Source organism: Oncorhynchus keta, unplaced genomic scaffold, assembly GCF_023373465.1.
Source record: "Oncorhynchus keta strain PuntledgeMale-10-30-2019 unplaced genomic scaffold, Oket_V2 Un_contig_13998_pilon_pilon, whole genome shotgun sequence".
NCBI lineage: Eukaryota > Metazoa > Chordata > Actinopteri > Salmoniformes > Salmonidae > Oncorhynchus > Oncorhynchus keta.
This window is the reverse complement of record NW_026278483.1, coordinates 1-22,612: the sequence shown is the minus strand read 5'-3', so window position 1 is coordinate 22,612 and position 22,612 is coordinate 1. Positions and strand designations below refer to the sequence as shown.

General features: G+C 43.5%; 1 protein-coding gene across 1 annotated transcript; it reads left to right on the top strand.

The window, feature by feature from the left end:
* Positions 1-13,265: 13,265 nt before the first annotated feature.
* Positions 13,266-20,069, top strand: LOC127918316 (probable ATP-dependent RNA helicase DDX52). The gene is made up of 5 exons (XM_052501609.1): positions 13,266-13,429; positions 13,850-14,048; positions 17,339-17,466; positions 17,578-17,763; positions 19,869-20,069. The coding sequence occupies exons 1-5, from the start codon at positions 13,343-13,345 to the stop codon at positions 20,052-20,054; spliced, it is 786 nt and encodes a 261-aa protein (XP_052357569.1). The 5' UTR covers positions 13,266-13,342; the 3' UTR covers positions 20,055-20,069.
* Positions 20,070-22,612: the final 2,543 nt, after the last annotated feature.

Here is a 22,612-nt window from a genome sequence, read left to right as displayed (position 1 = left end):
AAGTCCTCAATCCCCATCCACTGAAACACAGACAGATCCAAGTCACTGTCCTCAAAGTTGTCTGGCTTGATCAAAAAAATCAAACATTGGGCCAGGTTGCTTGACATCTGACAGAGAACTCTTGACTTCAGTTCCCCCATGTACACTCTGTCAGCACTGACCGTGTGTGGAGTTGACATCCCTTTGAGTTGCTTGAAGTAGCGGAACGTTCCATCTTGAATATCCTTGCGAGTAGACATTTTATTTAGCTTGGCAACGAATGCCTTCCATGCATGTAACAGTTTCAGGACTGTTTCCCCTGAACCCTGAAGATGCACGTCGAGGTGTCCTGTTATGTCAGTGAGAAATATCCGTTTTATAAGCCAACCCCAAGCTCTGGGTAGTTTTGACCCTTTTCAGCCAGAAAGGCTAAAACCGTATCCAAACACTCCACGAACCGTTCCAGAACCTTCCTTCAACATAACCCACCTGACACTGCAGTGAAGAGGCCAAGTCTTTGTGGATTAGTTCCATCTCTTCCAGCAGTTACTGAAACTGTCTGTGTGTCGAAGACGAGCGAACAACAAGGAAATTCACTATTTTATTTACATAGCATCACGGTACCATTTTTAACCACAGTAGCATCACGGTACCATTTAACTACAGTAGCATCACGGTACCATTTTAACCACAGTAGCATCACGGTACCATTTTAACCACAGTAGCATCACGGTACCATTTAACTACAGTAGCATCACGGTACCATTTTAACTACAGTAGCATCACGGTACCATTTAACTACAGTAGCATCACGGTACCATTTAACTACAGTAGCATCACGGTACCATTTTAACTACAGTAGCATCACGGTACCATTTTAACCACAGTAGCATCACGGTACCATTTTAACCACAGTAGCATCACGGTACCATTTTAACCACAGTAGCATCACGGTACCATTTTAACTACAGTAGCATCACGGTACCATTTAACTACAGTAGCATCACGGTACCATTTTAACTACAGTAGCATCACGGGTACCAATTTAACTACAGTAGCATCACAGTAGCATCACGGTACCATTTTAACTACAGTAGCATCACGGTACCATTTAACTACAGTAGCATCACGGTACCATTTTAACTACAGTAGCATCACGGTACCATTTAACTACAGTAGCATCACGGTACCATTTTAACTACAGTAGCATCACGGTACCATTTTAACCACAGTAGCATCACGGTACCATTTAACTACAGTAGCATCACGGTACCATTTTAACTATAGTAGCATCACGGTACCATTTAACTACAGTAGCATCACGGTACCATTTTAACTACAGTAGCATCACGGTACCATTTTAACTACAGTAGCATCACGGTACCATTTTAACTACAGTAGCATCACGGTACCATTTTAACTACAGTAGCATCACGGTACCATTTTAACTACAGTAGCATCACGGTAGCATTTTAACTACAGTAGCATCACGGTACCATTTTAACCACAGTAGCATCACGGTACCATTTTAACTACAGTAGCATCACGGTACCATTTTAACCACAGTAGCATCACGGTACCATTTTAACTACAGTAGCATCACGGTACCATTTTAACCACAGTAGCATCACGGTACCATTTTAACTACAGTAGCATCACGGTACCATTTTAACTACAGTAGCATCACGGTACCATTTTAACTACAGTAGCATCACGGTAGCATTTTAACTACAGTAGCATCACGGTAGCATTTTAACTACAGTAGCATCACGGTAGCATTTTAACTACAGTAGCATCACGGTACCATTTTAACTACAGTAGCATCACGGTACCATTTTAACTACAGTAGCATCACGGTAGCATTTTAACTACAGTAGCATCACGGTACCATTTTTAACCACAGTAGCATCACGGTACCATTTTAACTACAGTAGCATCACGGTACCATTTTTAACCACAGTAGCATCACGGTACCATTTTAACCACAGTAGCAGCACGGTACCATTTTAACCACAGTAGCATCACGGTACCATTTTTAACCACAGTAGCATCACAGTACCATTTTACCTACAGTAGCATCACGGTACCATTTTTAACCACAGTAGCATCACGGTACCATTTAACTACAGTAGCATCACGGTACCATTTTAACTACAGTAGCATCACGGGTACCAATTTAACTACAGTAGCATCACAGTAGCATCACGGTACCATTTTAACTACAGTAGCATCACGGTACCATTTAACTACAGTAGCATCACGGTACCATTTTAACTACAGTAGCATCACGGTACCATTTAACTACAGTAGCATCACGGTACCATTTTAACTACAGTAGCATCACGGTACCATTTTAACCACAGTAGCATCACGGTACCATTTTAACCACAGTAGCATCACGGTACCATTTTAACTACAGTAGCATCACGGTACCATTTTAACTACAGTAGCATCACGGTAGCATTTTAACTACAGTAGCATCACAGTAGCATCACGGTACCATTTTAACTACAGTAGCATCACGGTACCATTTAACTACAGTAGCATCACGGTACCATTTTAACTACAGTAGCATCACGGTACCATTTAACTACAGTAGCATCACGGTACCATTTTAACTACAGTAGCATCACGGTACCATTTAACTACAGTAGCATCACGGTACCATTTTAACTACAGTAGCATCACGGTACCATTTTAACCATAGTAGCATCACGGTACCATTTAACTACAGTAGCATCACGGTACCATTTGAACTACAGTAGCATCACGGTACCATTTTAACTACAGTAGCATCACGGTAGCATTTTAACTACAGTAGCATCACGGTACCATTTTAACTACAGTAGCATCACAGTACCATTTTAACTACAGTAGCATCACGGTACCATTTTAACTACAGTAGCATCACGGTAGCATTTTAACTACAGTAGCATCACGGTACCATTTTTAACCACAGTAGCATCACGGTACCATTTTAACTACAGTAGCATCACGGTACCATTTTTAACCACAGTAGCATCACGGTACCATTTTAACCACAGTAGCAGCACGGTACCATTTTAACCACAGTAGCATCAAGGTACCATTTTTAACCACAGTAGCATCACAGTACCATTTTACCTACAGTAGCATCACGGTACCATTTTTAACCACAGTAGCATCACGGTACCATTTAACTACAGTAGCATCACGGTACCATTTTAACTACAGTAGCATCACGGGTACCAATTTAACTACAGTAGCATCACAGTAGAATCACGGTACCATTTTAACTACAGTAGCATCACGGTACCATTTAACTACAGTAGCATCACGGTACCATTTTAACTACAGTAGCATCACGGTACCATTTAACTACAGTAGCATCACGGTACCATTTTAACTACAGTAGCATCACGGTACCATTTTAACCACAGTAGCATCACGGTACCATTTAACTACAGTAGCATCACAGTACCATTTTAACTACAGTAGCATCACGGTACCATTTTAACTACAGTAGCATCACGGTACCATTTTAACTACAGTAGCATCATGGTACCATTTTAACTACAGTAGCATCACGGTACCATTTTAACTACAGTAGCATCACGGTACCATTTTAACTACAGTAGCATCACGGTAGCATTTTAACTACAGTAGCATCACGGTACCATTTTTAACCACAGTAGCATCACGGTACCATTTTAACTACAGTAGCATCACGGTACCATTTTTAACCACAGTAGCATCACGGTACCATTTTAACCACAGTAGCAGCACGGTACCATTTTAACCACAGTAGCATCACGGTACCATTTTTAACCACAGTAGCATCACAGTACCATTTTACCTACAGTAGCATCACGGTACCATTTTTAACCACAGTAGCATCACGGTACCATTTAACTACAGTAGCATCACGGGTACCAATTTAACTACAGTAGCATCACAGTAGCATCACGGTACCATTTTAACTACACTAGCATCACGGTACCATTTTTAACCACAGTAGCATCACAGTACCATTTTTAACCACAGTAGCATCACGGTACCATTTAACTACAGTAGCATCACGGTACCATTTAACTACAGTAGCATCACGGTACCATTTAACTACAGTAGCATCACGGTACCATTTAACTACAGTAGCATCACGGTACCATTTAACTACAGTAGCATCACGGTACCATTTAACTACAGTAGCATCACGGTACCATTTAACTACAGTAGCATCACGGTACCATTTAACTACAGTAGCATCACGGTACCATTTAACTACAGTAGCATCACGGTACCATTTAACTACAGTAGCATCACGGTACCATTTTAACTACAGTAGCATCACGGTACCATTTAACTACAGTAGCATCACGGTACCATTTTACCTACAGTAGCATCACGGTACCATTTAACTACAGTAGCATCACGGTACCATTTTAACTACAGTAGCATCACGGTACCATTTTAACCACAGTAGCATCACGGTACCATTTTACCTACAGTAGCATCACGGTACCATTTTAACTACAGTAGCATCACGGTACCATTTTAACCACAGTAGCATCACGGTACCATTTTAACTACAGTAGCATCACGGTACCATTTAACTATAGTAGCATCACGGTACCATTTAACTACAGTAGCATCACGGTACCATTTAACTACAGTAGCATCACGGTACCATTTAACTACAGTAGAATCACGGTACCATTTAACTACAGTAGCATCACGGTAGCATTTTAACTACAGTAGCATCACGGTACCATTTAACTACAGTAGCATCACGGTACCATTTAACTACAGTAGCATCACGGTAGCATTTAACTACAGTAGCATCACGGTAGCATTTAACTACAGTAGCATCACGGTACCATTTAACTACAGTAGCATCACGGTACCATTTAACTACAGTAGCATCACGGTACCATTTAACTACAGTAGCATCACGGTACCATTTAACTACAGTAGCATCACGGTACCATTTAACTACAGTAGCATCACGGTACCATTTAACTACAGTAGCATCACGGTACCATTTAACTACAGTAGCATCACGGTACCATTTAACTACAGTAGCATCACGGTACCATTTAACTACAGTAGCATCACGGTACCATTTAACTACAGTAGCATCACGGTACCATTTAACTACAGTAGCATCACGGTACCATTTAACTACAGTAGCATCACGGTACCATTTAACTACAGTAGCATCACGGTACCATTTAACTACAGTAGCATCACGGTACCATTTAACTACAGTAGCATCACGGTACCATTTAACTACAGTAGCATCACGGTACCATTTAACTACAGTAGCATCACGGTACCATTTAACTACAGTAGCATCACGGTACCATTTAACTACAGTAGCATCACGGTACCATTTAACTATAGTAGCATCACGGTACCATTTACCTACAGTAGCATCACGGTACCATTTTAACTACAGTAGCATCACGGTACCATTTTAACTACAGTAGCATCACGGTACCATTTTAACTACAGTAGCATCACGGTACCATTTAACTACAGTAGCATCACGGTACCATTTTAACCACAGTAGCATCACGGTAGCATTTGAACTACAGTAGCATCACGGTACCATTTAACTACAGTAGCATCACGGTACCATTTAACTACAGTAGCATCACGGTACCATTTAACTACAGTAGCATCACGGTACCATTTAACTACAGTAGCATCACGGTACCATTTAACTACAGTAGCATCACGGTACCATTTAACTACAGTAGCATCACGGTACCATTTAACTACAGTAGCATCACGGTACCATTTAACTACAGTAGCATCACGGTACCATTTAACTATAGTAGCATCACGGTACCATTTTAACTATAGTAGCATCACGGTACCATTTTAACCACAGTAGCATCACGGTACCATTTTAACTACAGTAGCATCACGGTACCATTTTAACTATAGTAGCATCACGGTACCATTTTAACCACAGTAGCATCACGGTACCATTTAACTACAGTAGCATCACGGTACCATTTTAACTATAGTAGCATCATGGTACCATTTAACTACAGTAGCATCACGGTACCATTTAACTACAGTAGCATCACGGTACCATTTAACTACAGTAGCATCACGGTACCATTTTAACTATAGTAGCATCACGGTACCATTTAACTACAGTAGCATCACGGTACCATTTAACTACAGTAGCATCACGGTACCATTTTAACTATAGTAGCATCACGGTACCATTTAACTACAGTAGCATCACGGTACCATTTTAACTACAGTAGCATCACGGTACCATTTAACTACAGTAGCATCATGGTACCATTTAACTACAGTAGCATCACGGTACCATTTAACTACAGTAGCATCACGGTACCATTTTAACTATAGTAGCATCACGGTACCATTTAACTACAGTAGCATCACTGTACCATTTTAACTACAGTAGCATCACGGTAGCATTTTAACTACAGTAGCATCACGGTACCATTTTAACTACAGTAGCATCACGGTACCATTTTAACTACAGTAGCATCACGGTACCATTTTAACTACAGTAGCATCACTGTACCATTTTAACTACAGTAGCATCACGGTAGCATTTTAACTACAGTAGCATCACGGTACCATTTTAACTACAGTAGCATCACGGTACCATTTAACTACAGTAGCATCATGGTACCATTTTAACTACAGTAGCATCACGGTACCATTTAACTACAGTAGCATCACGGTACCATTTTAACTACAGTAGCATCACGGGTACCAATTTAACTACAGTAGCATCACGGTACCATTTTAACTACAGTAGCATCACGGTACCATTTAACTACAGTAGCATCACAGTACCATTTAACTACAGTAGCATCACAGTAGCATCACGGTAGCATTTTAACTACAGTAGCATCACGGTACCATTTAACTACAGTAGCATCACGGTACCATTTTAACTACAGTAGCATCACGGTACCATTTTAACCACAGTAGCATCACGGTACCATTTTAACCACAGTAGCATCACGGTACCATTTTAACTACAGTAGCATCACGGTACCATTTTAACTACAGTAGCATCACGGTAGCATTTTAACTACAGTAGCATCACAGTAGCATCACGGTACCATTTTAACTACAGTAGCATCACGGTACCATTTAACTACAGTAGCATCACGGTACCATTTTAACTACAGTAGCATCACGGTACCATTTAACTACAGTAGCATCACGGTACCATTTTAACTACAGTAGCATCACGGTACCATTTAACTACAGTAGCATCACGGTACCATTTTAACTACAGTAGCATCACGGTACCATTTTAACCATAGTAGCATCACGGTACCATTTAACTACAGTAGCATCACGGTACCATTTTAACTACAGTAGCATCACGGTACCATTTTAACTACAGTAGCATCACGGTAGCATTTTAACTACAGTAGCATCACGGTACCATTTTAACTACAGTAGCATCACAGTACCATTTTAACTACAGTAGCATCACGGTACCATTTTAACTACAGTAGCATCACGGTAGCATTTTAACCACAGTAGCATCACGGTACCATTTTTAACCACAGTAGCATCACGGTACCATTTTAACTACAGTAGCATCACGGTACCATTTTTAACCACAGTAGCATCACGGTACCATTTTAACCACAGTAGCAGCACGGTACCATTTTAACCACAGTAGCATCAAGGTACCATTTTTAACCACAGTAGCATCACAGTACCATTTTACCTACAGTAGCATCACGGTACCATTTTTAACCACAGTAGCATCACGGTACCATTTAACTACAGTAGCATCACGGTACCATTTTAACTACAGTAGCATCACGGGTACCAATTTAACTACAGTAGCATCACAGTAGCATCACGGTACCATTTTAACTACAGTAGCATCACGGTACCATTTAACTACAGTAGCATCACGGTACCATTTTAACTACAGTAGCATCACGGTACCATTTAACTACAGTAGCATCACGGTACCATTTTAACTACAGTAGCATCACGGTACCATTTTAACCACAGTAGCATCACGGTACCATTTAACTACAGTAGCATCACAGTACCATTTTAACTACAGTAGCATCACGGTACCATTTTAACTACAGTAGCATCACGGTACCATTTTAACTACAGTAGCATCACGGTACCATTTTAACTACAGTAGCATCACGGTACCATTTTAACTACAGTAGCATCACGGTACCATTTTAACTACAGTAGCATCACAGTAGCATTTTAACTACAGTAGCATCACGGTACCATTTTTAACCACAGTAGCATCACGGTACCATTTTAACTACAGTAGCATCACGGTACCATTTTTAACCACAGTAGCATCACGGTACCATTTTAACCACAGTAGCAGCACGGTACCATTTTAACCACAGTAGCATCACGGTACCATTTTTAACCACAGTAGCATCACAGTACCATTTTACCTACAGTAGCATCACGGTACCATTTTTAACCACAGTAGCATCACGGTACCATTTAACTACAGTAGCATCACGGGTACCAATTTAACTACAGTAGCATCACAGTAGCATCACGGTACCATTTTAACTACACTAGCATCACGGTACCATTTTTAACCACAGTAGCATCACAGTACCATTTTTAACCACAGTAGCATCACGGTACCATTTAACTACAGTAGCATCACGGTACCATTTAACTACAGTAGCATCACGGTACCATTTAACTACAGTAGCATCACGGTACCATTTAACTACAGTAGCATCACGGTACCATTTAACTACAGTAGCATCACGGTACCATTTAACTACAGTAGCATCACGGTACCATTTAACTACAGTAGCATCACGGTACCATTTAACTACAGTAGCATCACGGTACCATTTAACTACAGTAGCATCACGGTACCATTTAACTACAGTAGCATCACGGTACCATTTAACTACAGTAGCATCACGGTACCATTTTAACTACAGCATCACGTAGCATCACGGTACCATTTAACTACAGTAGCATCACGGTACCATTTTACCTACAGTAGTAGCATCACGCATCACCATTTAACTACAGTAGCATCACGGTACCATTTTAACTACAGTAGCATCACGGTACCATTTTAACCACAGTAGCATCACGGTACCATTTTAACTACAGTAGCATCACGGTACCATTTTAACTACAGTAGCATCACGGTACCATTTTAACCACAGTAGCATCACGGTACCATTTTAACTACAGTAGCATCACGGTACCATTTAACTATAGTAGCATCACGGTACCATTTAACTACAGTAGCATCACGGTACCATTTAACTACAGTAGCATCACGGTACCATTTAACTACAGTAGAATCACGGTACCATTTAACTACAGTAGCATCACGGTAGCATTTTAACTACAGTAGCATCACGGTACCATTTAACTACAGTAGCATCACGGTACCATTTAACTACAGTAGCATCACGGTACCATTTAACTACAGTAGCATCACGGTACCATTTAACTACAGTAGCATCACGGTACCATTTAACTACAGTAGCATCACGGTACCATTTAACTACAGTAGCATCACGGTACCATTTAACTACAGTAGCATCACGGTACCATTTAACTACAGTAGCATCACGGTACCATTTAACTACAGTAGCATCACGGTACCATTTAACTACAGTAGCATCACGGTACCATTTAACTACAGTAGCATCACGGTACCATTTAACTACAGTAGCATCACGGTACCATTTAACTACAGTAGCATCACGGTACCATTTAACTACAGTAGCATCACGGTACCATTTAACTACAGTAGCATCACGGTACCATTTAACTACAGTAGCATCACGGTACCATTTAACTACAGTAGCATCACGGTACCATTTAACTACAGTAGCATCACGGTACCATTTAACTACAGTAGCATCACGGTACCATTTAACTACAGTAGCATCACGGTACCATTTAACTACAGTAGCATCACGGTACCATTTAACTACAGTAGCATCACGGTACCATTTAACTACAGTAGCATCACGGTACCATTTAACTACAGTAGCATCACGGTACCATTTAACTACAGTAGCATCACGGTACCATTTAACTACAGTAGCATCACGGTACCATTTAACTATAGTAGCATCACGGTACCATTTACCTACAGTAGCATCACGGTACCATTTTAACTACAGTAGCATCACGGTACCATTTTAACTACAGTAGCATCACGGTACCATTTTAACTACAGTAGCATCACGGTACCATTTAACTACAGTAGCATCACGGTACCATTTTAACCACAGTAGCATCACGGTAGCATTTTAACTACAGTAGCATCACGGTACCATTTAACTACAGTAGCATCACGGTACCATTTAACTACAGTAGCATCACGGTACCATTTAACTACAGTAGCATCACGGTACCATTTAACTACAGTAGCATCACGGTACCATTTAACTACAGTAGCATCACGGTACCATTTAACTACAGTAGCATCACGGTACCATTTAACTACAGTAGCATCACGGTACCATTTAACTATAGTAGCATCACGGTACCATTTAACTATAGTAGCATCACGGTACCATTTACCTACAGTAGCATCACGGTACCATTTTAACTACAGTAGCATCACGGTACCATTTTAACTACAGTAGCATCACGGTACCATTTTAACTACAGTAGCATCACGGTACCATTTAACTACAGTAGCATCACGGTACCATTTTAACTACAGTAGCATCACGGTACCATTTTAACCACAGTAGCATCACGGTACCATTTTAACTACAGTAGCATCACGGTACCATTTAACTACAGTAGCATCACGGTACCATTTAACTACAGTAGCATCACGGTACCATTTAACTACAGTAGCATCACGGTACCATTTAACTACAGTAGCATCACGGTACCATTTAACTACAGTAGCATCACGGTACCATTTTAACCACAGTAGCATCACGGTACCATTTAACTACAGTAGCATCACGGTACCATTTAACTACAGTAGCATCACGGTACCATTTAACTACAGTAGCATCACGGTACCATTTAACTACAGTAGCATCACGGTACCATTTAACTACAGTAGCATCACGGTACCATTTTAACTACAGTAGCATCACGGTACCATTTAACTACAGTAGCATCACAGTAGCATCACGGTACCATTTTAACCACAGTAGCATCACGGTACCATTTTAACTACAGTAGCATCACAGTAGCATCACGGTACCATTTTAACCACAGTAGCATCACGGTACCATTTAACTACAGTAGCATCACGGTACCATTTAACTACAGTAGCATCACGGTACCATTTAACTACAGTAGCATCACGGTACCATTTAACTACAGTAGCATCACGGTACCATTTAACTACAGTAGCATCACGGTACCATTTAACTACAGTAGCATCACGGTACCATTTAACTACAGTAGCATCACGGTACCATTTTAACCACAGTAGCATCACGGTACCATTTAACTACAGTAGCATCACGGTACCATTTAACTACAGTAGCATCACGGTACCATTTAACTACAGTAGCATCACGGTACCATTTAACTACAGTAGCATCACGGTACCATTTAACTACAGTAGCATCACGGTACCATTTTAACTACAGTAGCATCACGGTACCATTTAACTACAGTAGCATCACAGTAGCATCACGGTACCATTTTAACCACAGTAGCATCACGGTACCATTTTAACTACAGTAGCATCACAGTAGCATCACGGTACCATTTTAACCACAGTAGCATCACGGTACCATTTAACTACAGTAGCATCACGGTACCATTTAACTACAGTAGCATCACGGTACCATTTAACTACAGTAGCATCACGGTACCATTTAACTACAGTAGCATCACGGTACCATTTAACTATAGTAGCATCACGGTACCTTTTAACTATAGTAGCATCACGGTGCCATTTTAACTACAGTAGCATCACAGTAGCATCACGGTACCATTTTAACCACAGTAGCATCACGGTACCATTTAACTACAGTAGCATCACGGTACCATTTAACTACAGTAGCATCACGGTACCATTTAACTACAGTAGCATCACGGTACCATTTAACTACAGTAGCATCACGGTACCATTTAACTATAGTAGCATCACGGTACCTTTTAACTATAGTAGCATCACGGTGCCATTTTAACTACAGTAGCATCACAGTAGCATCACGGTACCATTTTAACCACAGTAGCATCACGGTACCATTTAACTACAGTAGCATCACGGTACCATTTAACTACAGTAGCATCACGGTACCATTTAACTACAGTAGCATCACGGTACCTACATTTGAATTTTAAATATTTGAACACATATCCGTGCCGTGGGGGATATCTTCGTGGGCTATACTCAGCCTTGTCTCCGGTGTCCTATGAATGAAGTATTCTTCCTCTCCCTCCCCTTCCAGAGGCGCTGAGCCCTGAGCCATGCCTCAGGACTACTTGGCCTGTCCCCAGTCCACCTAATCGTGCTGCTGCTCCAGTTTCAACTGTTCTACATGCGGCTATGGAACCCTGACCTGTTCACCGGACGTGCTACCTTGTCCCAGACCTGCTGTTTTTTGATGATCTACTGCACCTGCTGTCTCTAACTCTTAATGATCAGCTATGAAAACCCAACTGACATTTACTCCTGAGGTGCTGACCTGTTGCACCCTCTACAACGACTGTGATTATTATTATTGGACCATGCTGGTCATTTATGAACATTTGAACATCTTGGCCATGTTCTGTTATAATCTCCACCCGGCACAGCCAGAAGAGGACTGGCCACCCCTCATAGTCTGGTTCCTCTCTAGGTTTCTTCCTAGGTTCTGGCCTTTGGAGGGAGTTTTTCCTAACCACAGTGCTTCTACACCTGCATTTGCTTTCTGTTTGGGGTTTTAGTCTGGGTTTCTGTACAGCACTTTGTGACATCGGCTGATGTAAAAAGGGTCTTTATAAATACATGTCATTTATTGAGTAAATTGTAAAACATTTAAACTAAATCATTATTAGGTATTCTGTCTCCATGACACTAGCTGAATGTTTTCTCTCAACTCCTGTCAACTCCTGTCTCGTTAATGAGAGAGGATCTGTAGAGGACGTAAACACATCACAGTGTTGTTCAATAATATAGTAACGTCCTCAACGACAAATACTGCCGTTTGAGACATGGAAAATACCAAACGTAACCATGCAAACGAAATACGTTATACTTTGTTTTCCATATTCCACTGATGAGACAATGGCGACACCATGTGGACACGAGGTACAACCACAAACATATCCAGGCTTTATAATCAATCCACGACTCACCGGTTGGTTGAACTAGACTGGGATCGAGTCGTCATGCCTTTTTCCTCGTCTCCACGCTGTTTCAATGGACGCCTTCGACTTGTTTCGTAAACTCGGAGCCGGAGCGAAATTTGATTTCAAGAGGTTTGGTAAAGATGCCGAACGATTTAAGGTAATGAGGACGATGTCCAATATTTCTCTATTCGTGTTCAGCGAGTAGTATTTGAACCCTGCAAAGATTTGAGCGGTTCGTTAGCGTGTCTTGCCCTCGATCTGTAGAGACACAGTCCAGCTAAATTAGCTAGTTTCAGGTTTAAAATGAATACATCTCGAACTCAATGTTTCGTTTATTCTCAGAAATTGAAGTCCCGGATGATATTATCTATGTAACTTTCGATTGTTTTGGTTAACTAACATTATTCTGAACGTTTTGCAGTGAGATGTATCAGCACATATATCACATTAGGATTTAGCGGTCTTGGGGTATTGCTAGTAGTAGTAGTAGTAGTAGTAGTAGTAGTAGTAGTAGTAGTAGTATACTCTTGTCATTAACAATAGTTATATGTATTTATGGTACGTGTGTGCGTTCCAGGTGGTGAGATCTCAAGAGAAAGATGTATCTGACCACTATGGGATCGACTTTTTCGGGACCGGAACAACCCACGGCAACCAGGAGCAGAGAGCGGAGGAGAAGCAAGACGAGGAGGGAGAGGGAGATGCTGCTGCAGGGAAAAGGAAACGACAGGATGAGGAGAAGACTGCAAAGAAGAAGAAAGATACTCAGGCTGAAGGTAGTATTTGGAGGCTTGTGTTCTACAGTGCGGTGAAAAAGTATTTACCCCTTTCTGATTCTCTATTGTTGATACTGAATGTTAAATCTTCAACCAAAACCTAATATTAGATAAAGATAACCTGTGTTTACAAATGGCAAAAAAAGAGTACTTATTCAATTAACAAAGTTATGTAACACCCAATGCCCCTGTGTGTAAAAGTAATTGTCCACTTACACTCAATAACTGGTTGTGCCACCTTTAGCTCCAGTGACTCCAACCAACCACTTCCTGTTGTTGATCAGTCCACCTTTAGCTGCAGTGACTCCAACCAACCACTTCCTGTTGTTGATCAGTCCACCTTTAGCTCCAGTGACTCCAACCAACCACTTCCTGTTGTTGATCAGTCCACCTTTAGCTCCAGTGACTCCAACCAACCACTTCCTGTAGTTGATCAGTCCACCTTTAGCTCCAGTGACTCCAACCAACCACTTCCTGTTGTTGATCAGTCCACCTTTAGCTGCAGTGACTCCAACCAACCACTTCCTGTAGTTGATCAGTCCACCTTTAGCTCCAGTGACTCCAACGAAACACTTCCTGTAGTTGATCAGTCCACCTTTAGCTCCAGTGACTCCAACGAAACACTTCCTGTCGTTGATCAGTCCACCTTTAGCTCCAGTGACTCCAACGAAACACTTCCTGTCGTTGATCAGTCCACCTTTAGCTCCAGTGACTCCAACGAAACACTTCCTGTAGTTGATCAGTCCACCTTTAGCTCCAGTGACTCCAACCAACCACTTCCTGTCGTTGATCAGTCCACCTTTAGCTGCAGTGACTCCAACCAACCACTTCCTGTAGTTGATCAGTCCACCTTTAGCTGCAGTGACTCCAACCAACCACTTCCTGTTGTTGATCAGTCCACCTTTAGCTCCAGTGACTCCAACCAACCACTTCCTGTAGTTGATCAGTCCACCTTTAGCTGCAGTGACTCCAACCAACCACTTCCTGTAGTTGATCAGTCCACCTTTAGCTGCAGTGACTCCAACCAACAACTTCCTGTCGTTGATCAGTCCACCTTTAGCTGTAATAACTCCAACCAACCACTTCCTGTAGTTGATCAGTCCACCTTTAGCTCCAGTGACTCCAACGAAACACTTCCTGTCGTTGATCAGTCCACCTTTAGCTGTAATAACTCCAACCAACCACTTCCTGTAGTTGATCAGTCCACCTTTAGCTCCAGTGACTCCAACGAAACACTTCCTGTAGTTGATCAGTCCACCTTTAGCTGTAATAACTCCAACCAACCACTTCCTGTTGTTGATCAGTCCACCTTTAGCTGCAGTGACTCCAACCAACCACTTCCTGTAGTTGATCAGTCCACCTTTAGCTCCAGTGACTCCAACGAAACACTTCCTGTAGTTGATCAGTCCACCTTTAGCTCCAGTGACTCCAACGAAACACTTCCTGTCGTTGATCAGTCCACCTTTAGCTCCAGTGACTCCAACGAAACACTTCCTGTCGTTGATCAGTCCACCTTTAGCTCCAGTGACTCCAACGAAACACTTCCTGTAGTTGATCAGTCCACCTTTAGCTCCAGTGACTCCAACCAACCACTTCCTGTCGTTGATCAGTCCACCTTTAGCTGCAGTGACTCCAACCAACCACTTCCTGTAGTTGATCAGTCCACCATTAGCTGCAGTGACTCCAACCAACCACTTCCTGTTGTTGATCAGTCCACCTTTAGCTCCAGTGACTCCAACCAACCACTTCCTGTAGTTGATCAGTCCACCTTTAGCTGCAGTGACTCCAACCAACCACTTCCTGTAGTTGATCAGTCCACCTTTAGCTCCAGTGACTCCAACGAAACACTTCCTGTAGTTGATCAGTCCACCTTTAGCTCCAGTGACTCCAACGAAACACTTCCTGTCGTTGATCAGTCCACCTTTAGCTCCAGTGACTCCAACGAAACACTTCCTGTCGTTGATCAGTCCACCTTTAGCTCCAGTGACTCCAACGAAACACTTCCTGTAGTTGATCAGTCCACCTTTAGCTCCAGTGACTCCAACCAACCACTTCCTGTCGTTGATCAGTCCACCTTTAGCTGCAGTGACTCCAACCAACCACTTCCTGTAGTTGATCAGTCCACCATTAGCTGCAGTGACTCCAACCAACCACTTCCTGTTGTTGATCAGTCCACCTTTAGCTCCAGTGACTCCAACCAACCACTTCCTGTAGTTGATCAGTCCACCTTTAGCTGCAGTGACTCCAACCAACAACTTCCTGTCGTTGATCAGTCCACCTTTAGCTGTAATAACTCCAACCAACCACTTCCTGTAGTTGATCAGTCCACCTTTAGCTGCAGTGACTCCAACCAACAACTTCCTGTCGTTGATCAGTCCACCTTTAGCTGTAATAACTCCAACCAACCACTTCCTGTAGTTGATCAGTCCACCTTTAGCTCCAGTGACTCCAACCAACCACTTCCTGTAGTTGATCAGTCCACCTTTAGCTGCAGTGACTCCAACCAACCACTTCCTGTAGTTGATCAGTCCACCTTTAGCTGCAGTGACTCCAACCAACCACTTCCTGTCGTTGATCAGTCCACCTTTAGCTGCAGTGACTCCAACCAACCACTTCCTGTAGTTGATCAGTCCACCTTTAGCTGCTAGGACTCCAACCAACCACTTCCTGTAGTTGATCAGTCCACCTTTAGCTGCAGTGACTCCAACCAACCACTTCCTGTAGTTGATCAGTCCACCTTTAGCTGCAGTGACTCCAACCAACCACTTCCTGTCGTTGATCAGTCCACCTTTAGCTGTAATAACTCCAACCAAACACTTCCTGTAGTTGATCAGTCCACCTTTAGCTCCAGTGACTCCAACCAAACACTTCCTGTAGTTGATCAGTCCACCTTCAGCTGCAGTGACTCCAACCAACCACTTCCTGTAGTTGATCAGTCCACCTTTAGCTGTAATAACTCCAACCAACCACTTCCTGTAGTTGATAAGTCTCTCACATCGATGTGGAGGAATTTTGGCCCACTCTTCCATGCAGAAATGCTTTAACTCAGTGACATTTTTGGGTTTTCAAGCTTGAAATGCTTGTTTCAAGTCCTGCCACAACATCTCAATTGGGATTAGGTCTGGACTTTGACTTGGCCATTTCCAAAACTTAATGTGTTGCTTTTTGGGCATCTTTCCACAGTGGTGTGTATGTGTGTTCTGTGTGTTTCAACTGGAGCAGCTTATTGTTGTTTAAAATGACCCATGAATGAATTCAGCGTTCTGATGGTCCCTGTCGCTTTGTTGTAGTGGCGTGTGAGGAGACCGAGGGCATCCTGTGGACCTCCTCTGCAGACAGGAAGTCTAAAGGCTTGAAGGAGGGGAGGGACAGAGACAAGACATCCATGAAGAGACTCCAACACCTCCACCAAGAGAAGGTACACACACATACACATACACACACACACACACACACACACACACACACACACACACACACAGCTCTTCGCTCTGTCTACCTGTTGAATCTCATCTCTGTGTGTTGTCAGGTGAACCGTGTCCGTATGCAACATCGTATCAACGTGCATGGCTGTGACGTGCCTGACCCAGTGTGCACCTTCTCCGAGCTGCAGTCCGAGTACGACCTGAACCCACGCGTCCTCCAGAACCTGTCCGCAGCTGGACTCACCATACCCACCCCCATCCAGATGCAGGCTATACCCCTGATGATGCATGTGAGTACACAGAGATGCATGACTGTATGGATATATAGAATGGAACACAGGGACTGAGTGTGGATATATATAGAATGGAACACAGGGACTGAGTGGATATATATAGAATGGAACACAGGGACTGAGTGTGGATATATATAGAATGGAACACAGGGACTGAGTGGATATATATAGAATGGAACACAGGGACTGAGTGTGGATGTATATAGAATGGAACACAGGGACTGAGTGTGGATGTATATAGAATGGAACACAGGGACTGAGTGTGGATGTATATAGAATGGAACACAGGGACTGAGTGTGGATGTATATAGAATGGAACACAGGGACTGAGTGTGGATATATATAGAATGGAACACAGGGACTGAGTGTGGATGTATATAGAATGGAACACAGGGACTGAGTGTGGATGTATATAGAATGGAACACAGGGACTGAGTGTGGATGTATATAGAATGGAACACAGGGACTGAGTGTGGATGTATATAGAATGGAACACAGGGACTGAGTGTGGATGTATATAGAATGGAACACAGGGACTGAGTGTGGATATATATAGAATGGAACACAGGGACTGAGTGTGGATATATATAGAATGGAACACAGGGACTGAGTGTGGATATATATAGAATGGAACACAGGGACTGAGTGTGGATATATATAGAATGGAACACAGGGACTGAGTGTGGATATATATAGAATGGAACACAGGGACTGAGTGTGGATATATATATAGAATGGAACACAGGGACTGAGTGTGGATATATATATAGAATGGAACACAGGGACTGAGTGTGGATATATATATAGAATGGAACACAGGGACTGAGTGTGGATATATATATATAGAATGGAACACAGGGACTGAGTGTGGATATATATATATAGAATGGAACACAGGGACTGAGTGTGGATGTATAGAATGGAACACAGACTGAGTGTGGATGTATAGAATGGAACACAGACTGAGTGTGGATATATAGAATGGAACACAGACTGAGTGTGGATATATATAGAATGGAACACAGACTGAGTGTGGATATATATAGAATGGAACCCAGACTGATGAGTGTGGATGTATAGAATGGAACACAGACTGTTGAGTGTGGATGTATAGAATGGAACACAGACTGTTGAGTGTGGATGTATAGAATGGAACACAGACTGTTGAGTGTGGATGTATAGAATGGAACACAGACTGTTGAGTGTGGATGTATAGAATGGAACACAGACTGTTGAGTGTGGATGTATAGAATGGAACACAGACTGTTGAGTGTGGATGTATAGAATGGAACACAGACTGAGTGTGGATGTATAGAATGGAACACAGACTGTTGAGTGTGGATGTATAGAATGGAACACAGACTGTTGAGTGTGGATATATAGAATGGAACACAGACTGAGTGTGGATATATAGAATGGAACACAGACTGAGTGTGGATGTATAGAATGGAACACAGACTGAGTGTGGATATATATAGAATGGAACACAGACTGAGTGTGGATGTATAGAATGGAACACAGACTGAGTGTGGATATATAGAATGGAACACAGACTGAGTGTGGATATATAGAATGGAACACAGACTGAGTGTGGATGTATAGAATGGAACACAGACTGAGTGTGGATGTATAGAATGGAACACAGACTGAGTGTGGATATATATAGAATGGAACACAGACTGAGTGTGGATATATATAGAATGGAACACAGACTGAGTGTGGATATATATAGAATGGAACACAGACTGAGTGTGGATATATATAGAATGGAACACAGACTGAGTGTGGATATATATATAGACTGGAACACAGACTGAGTGTGGATGTATAGACTGGAACACAGACTGAGTGTGGATGTATAGAATGGAACACAGACTGAGTGTGGATGTATAGAATGGAACACAGACTGAGTGTGGATGTATAGAATGGAACACAGACTGAGTGTGGATGTATAGAATGGAACACAGACTGAGTGTGGATGTATAGAATGGAACACAGACTGAGTGTGGATATATAGAATGGAACACAGACTGAGTGTGGATATATATAGAATGGAACCCTAAATAATATCATTGTATGCATCTCTCTCACCCCTCTCCCAGGGTCGTGAGTTGTTGGCGTGTGCTCCGACAGGTTCGGGGAAGACTCTAGCGTTCTGTCTCCCTCTCCTGACACACCTGAAACAGCCTGCTAACCTCGGCATCAGAGCTCTGGTCATCTCTCCCACCAGGGAACTGGCCAGCCAGGTACACACATATATAGAAGTGTTTGGTCGTCATGCCTCATAAACAAATCCATGTCTTGTGGTCGTTGTGCCTTGGGGTGAGTATAATAAGAATTTCCTGCTCTCAATCGCCCGTGCTCCTCTCACCTCTCACTCACCAGGCTCTCTCAGATATTCGCCTGTGCTCCTCTCACCTCTCACCTCTCACCTCTCACCTCTCACTCACCAGGCTCTCTCAGATATTCGCCCGTGCTCCTCTCACCTCTCACCTCTCACTCACCAGGCTCTCTCAGATATTCGCCTGTGCTCCTCTCACCTCTCACCTCTCACTCACCAGGCTCTCTCAGATATTCGCCCGTGCTCCTCTCACCTCTCACTCACCAGGCTCTCTCAGATATTCGCCTGTGCTCCTCTCACCTCTCACCTCTCACTCACCAGGCTCTCTCAGATATTCGCCCGTGCTCCTCTCACCTCTCACCTCTCACTCACCAGGCTCTCTCAGATATTCGCCTGTGCTCCTCTCACCTCTCACCTCTCACTCACCAGGCTCTCTCAGATATTCGCCTGTGCTCCTCTCACCTCTCACCTCTCACTCACCAGGCTCTCTCAGATATCGCAATTCTTATTAGCCAATGCCGGCACTTGATCGGGTCCTTGTCACAGGCATTGCAGCTTGGAAGTAGGTTACGCGTGAAGTAGGACTCACCGGGGGAGGCCACACACGTCCTCATTGAATTCCGAGGCGCGTAATTGAGGATGATAGAACTGTCCACATTTTACTTTTCGTCAGCCGACAAGATGAGTAACGAACACTGTCGATCTACTATCCAACAGTTGACCTGGTCTATTGGTCAGCTTGTCCTTCTGTGTGAGAAATACATATTGCAAACATAGTCAGGGAGAGTTGTGGTAACGATAGACCCCAAACTAATACAACCACTATATATGTCAAATACATTTTAAAAGCAATGAGGTTCATGCAGCATGACATTTAGCTTAAGCACAGCGATGTGCACACGGCAGTAGGCTATAAACGCAAATGTTATAAAATTCAATTACCGGAAAACACCGTTCTCAAAAGTGCACTGCAAATGCCAGCGGTTTGATTTGACAAGAGATGAAGATCTCCTTCACCAATGTAGAAAGACGGAAGATCTGAAGATGCAACAACAAGCATGGGTTGTTGCTATGGTTGTTGCTATGGGTTGTTGCTATGGGTTGTTGCTATGGGTTGTTGCTGTGGGTTGTTGCTATGGGTTGTTGCTGTGGGTTGTTAATATGTGTAATATTGTGTCTTTGGCTGCTGGACAATTATAGAACATGGGGAACAACGGGCTCTGGCCCCTCTATCGGCACAACGGGCTCTGGCCTCCCTCTATCGGCACAACGGGCTCTGGCCTCCCTCTATCGGCACAACGGGCTCTGGCCTCCTCTATCGGGAACAACGGGCTCTGGCCTCCTCTATCGGGAACAACGGGCTCTGGCCTCCCTCTATCGGCACAACGGGCTCTGGCCTCCCTCTATCGGCACAACGGGCTCTGGCCTCCCTCTATCGGCACAACGGGCTCTGGCCTCCCTCTATCGGCACAACGGGCTCTGGCCTCCTCTATCGGCACAACGGGCTCTGGCCTCCCTCTATCGGCACAACGGGCTCTGGCCTCCCTCTATCGGCACAACGGGCTCTGGCCTCCCTCTATCGGCACAACGGGCTCTGGCCTCCCTCTATCGGCACAACGGGCTCTGGCCTCCCTCTATCGGCAACAACGGGCTCTGGCCTCTATCGGCACAACGGGCTCTGGCCTCCCTCTATCGGCACAACGGGCTCTGGCCTCCCTCTATCGGCACAACGGGCTCTGGCCTCCCTCTATCGGCACAACGGGCTCTGGTCTCTCTCTATCGGCACAACGGGCTCTGGCCTCCCTCTATCGGCACAACGGGCTCTGGCCTCTCTCTATCGGGAACAACGGGCTCTGGCCTCTCTCTCTATCGGGAACAACGGACCTCAGACTGGGGTCAAGGTTCAGCTTCCAACAGGACAACGACCCTAAGCAACAACCCTAAGCACACAGCCAAGGCAATTTTAACTTAACGCAGCCATGAGGGCATTATCAGCTTTCCGGTTGGCTGGTCTCAGACGATACTGCAGGTGTAGAAGCCGGATGTCCTTGGCTGGCGTGGTTACACGTGGTCTGGCGTGGTTACACGTGGTCTGGCGTGGTTACACGTGGTCTGGCGTGGTTATACGTGGTCTGGCGTGGTTACACGTGGTCTGGCGTGGTTACACGTGGTCTGGCGTGGTTACACGTGGTCTGGCGTGGTTACACGTGGTCTGGCGTGGTTACACGTGGTCTGGCGTGGTTACACGTGGTCTGGCGTGGTTACACGTGGTCTGCGGTTGTGAGGCAATTTGGATGCAATGACAAATTCTCAAAATGACTGAGGTGGCTTATGGTAGAGAAATTACCCTTAAATTATCTGGCAACAGCTCTGATGGACATTCCTACAGTCAGCATGCCAACTGCATGCTCCCTCAACTTGACACATCTGAGGCATTGTGTTGTGTGACACAACTGCACATTTCAGAGTGGCCTTTTATTGACCCCAGCAGAAGGTGCACCTGTG

Bases quoted from the DNA above. Each gene is read 5' to 3' on its own strand.
- LOC127918316 (XM_052501609.1), top strand. From the start codon at position 13,343: ATGGACGCCTTCGACTTGTTTCGTAAACTCGGAGCCGGAGCGAAATTT. The intron at 13,430-13,849 runs GTAATGAGGACG...TGTGCGTTCCAG, and splicing joins AAGATGCCGAACGATTTAAG to GTGGTGAGATCTCAAGAGAA. The intron at 17,467-17,577 runs GTACACACACAT...GTGTGTTGTCAG, and splicing joins AACACCTCCACCAAGAGAAG to GTGAACCGTGTCCGTATGCA.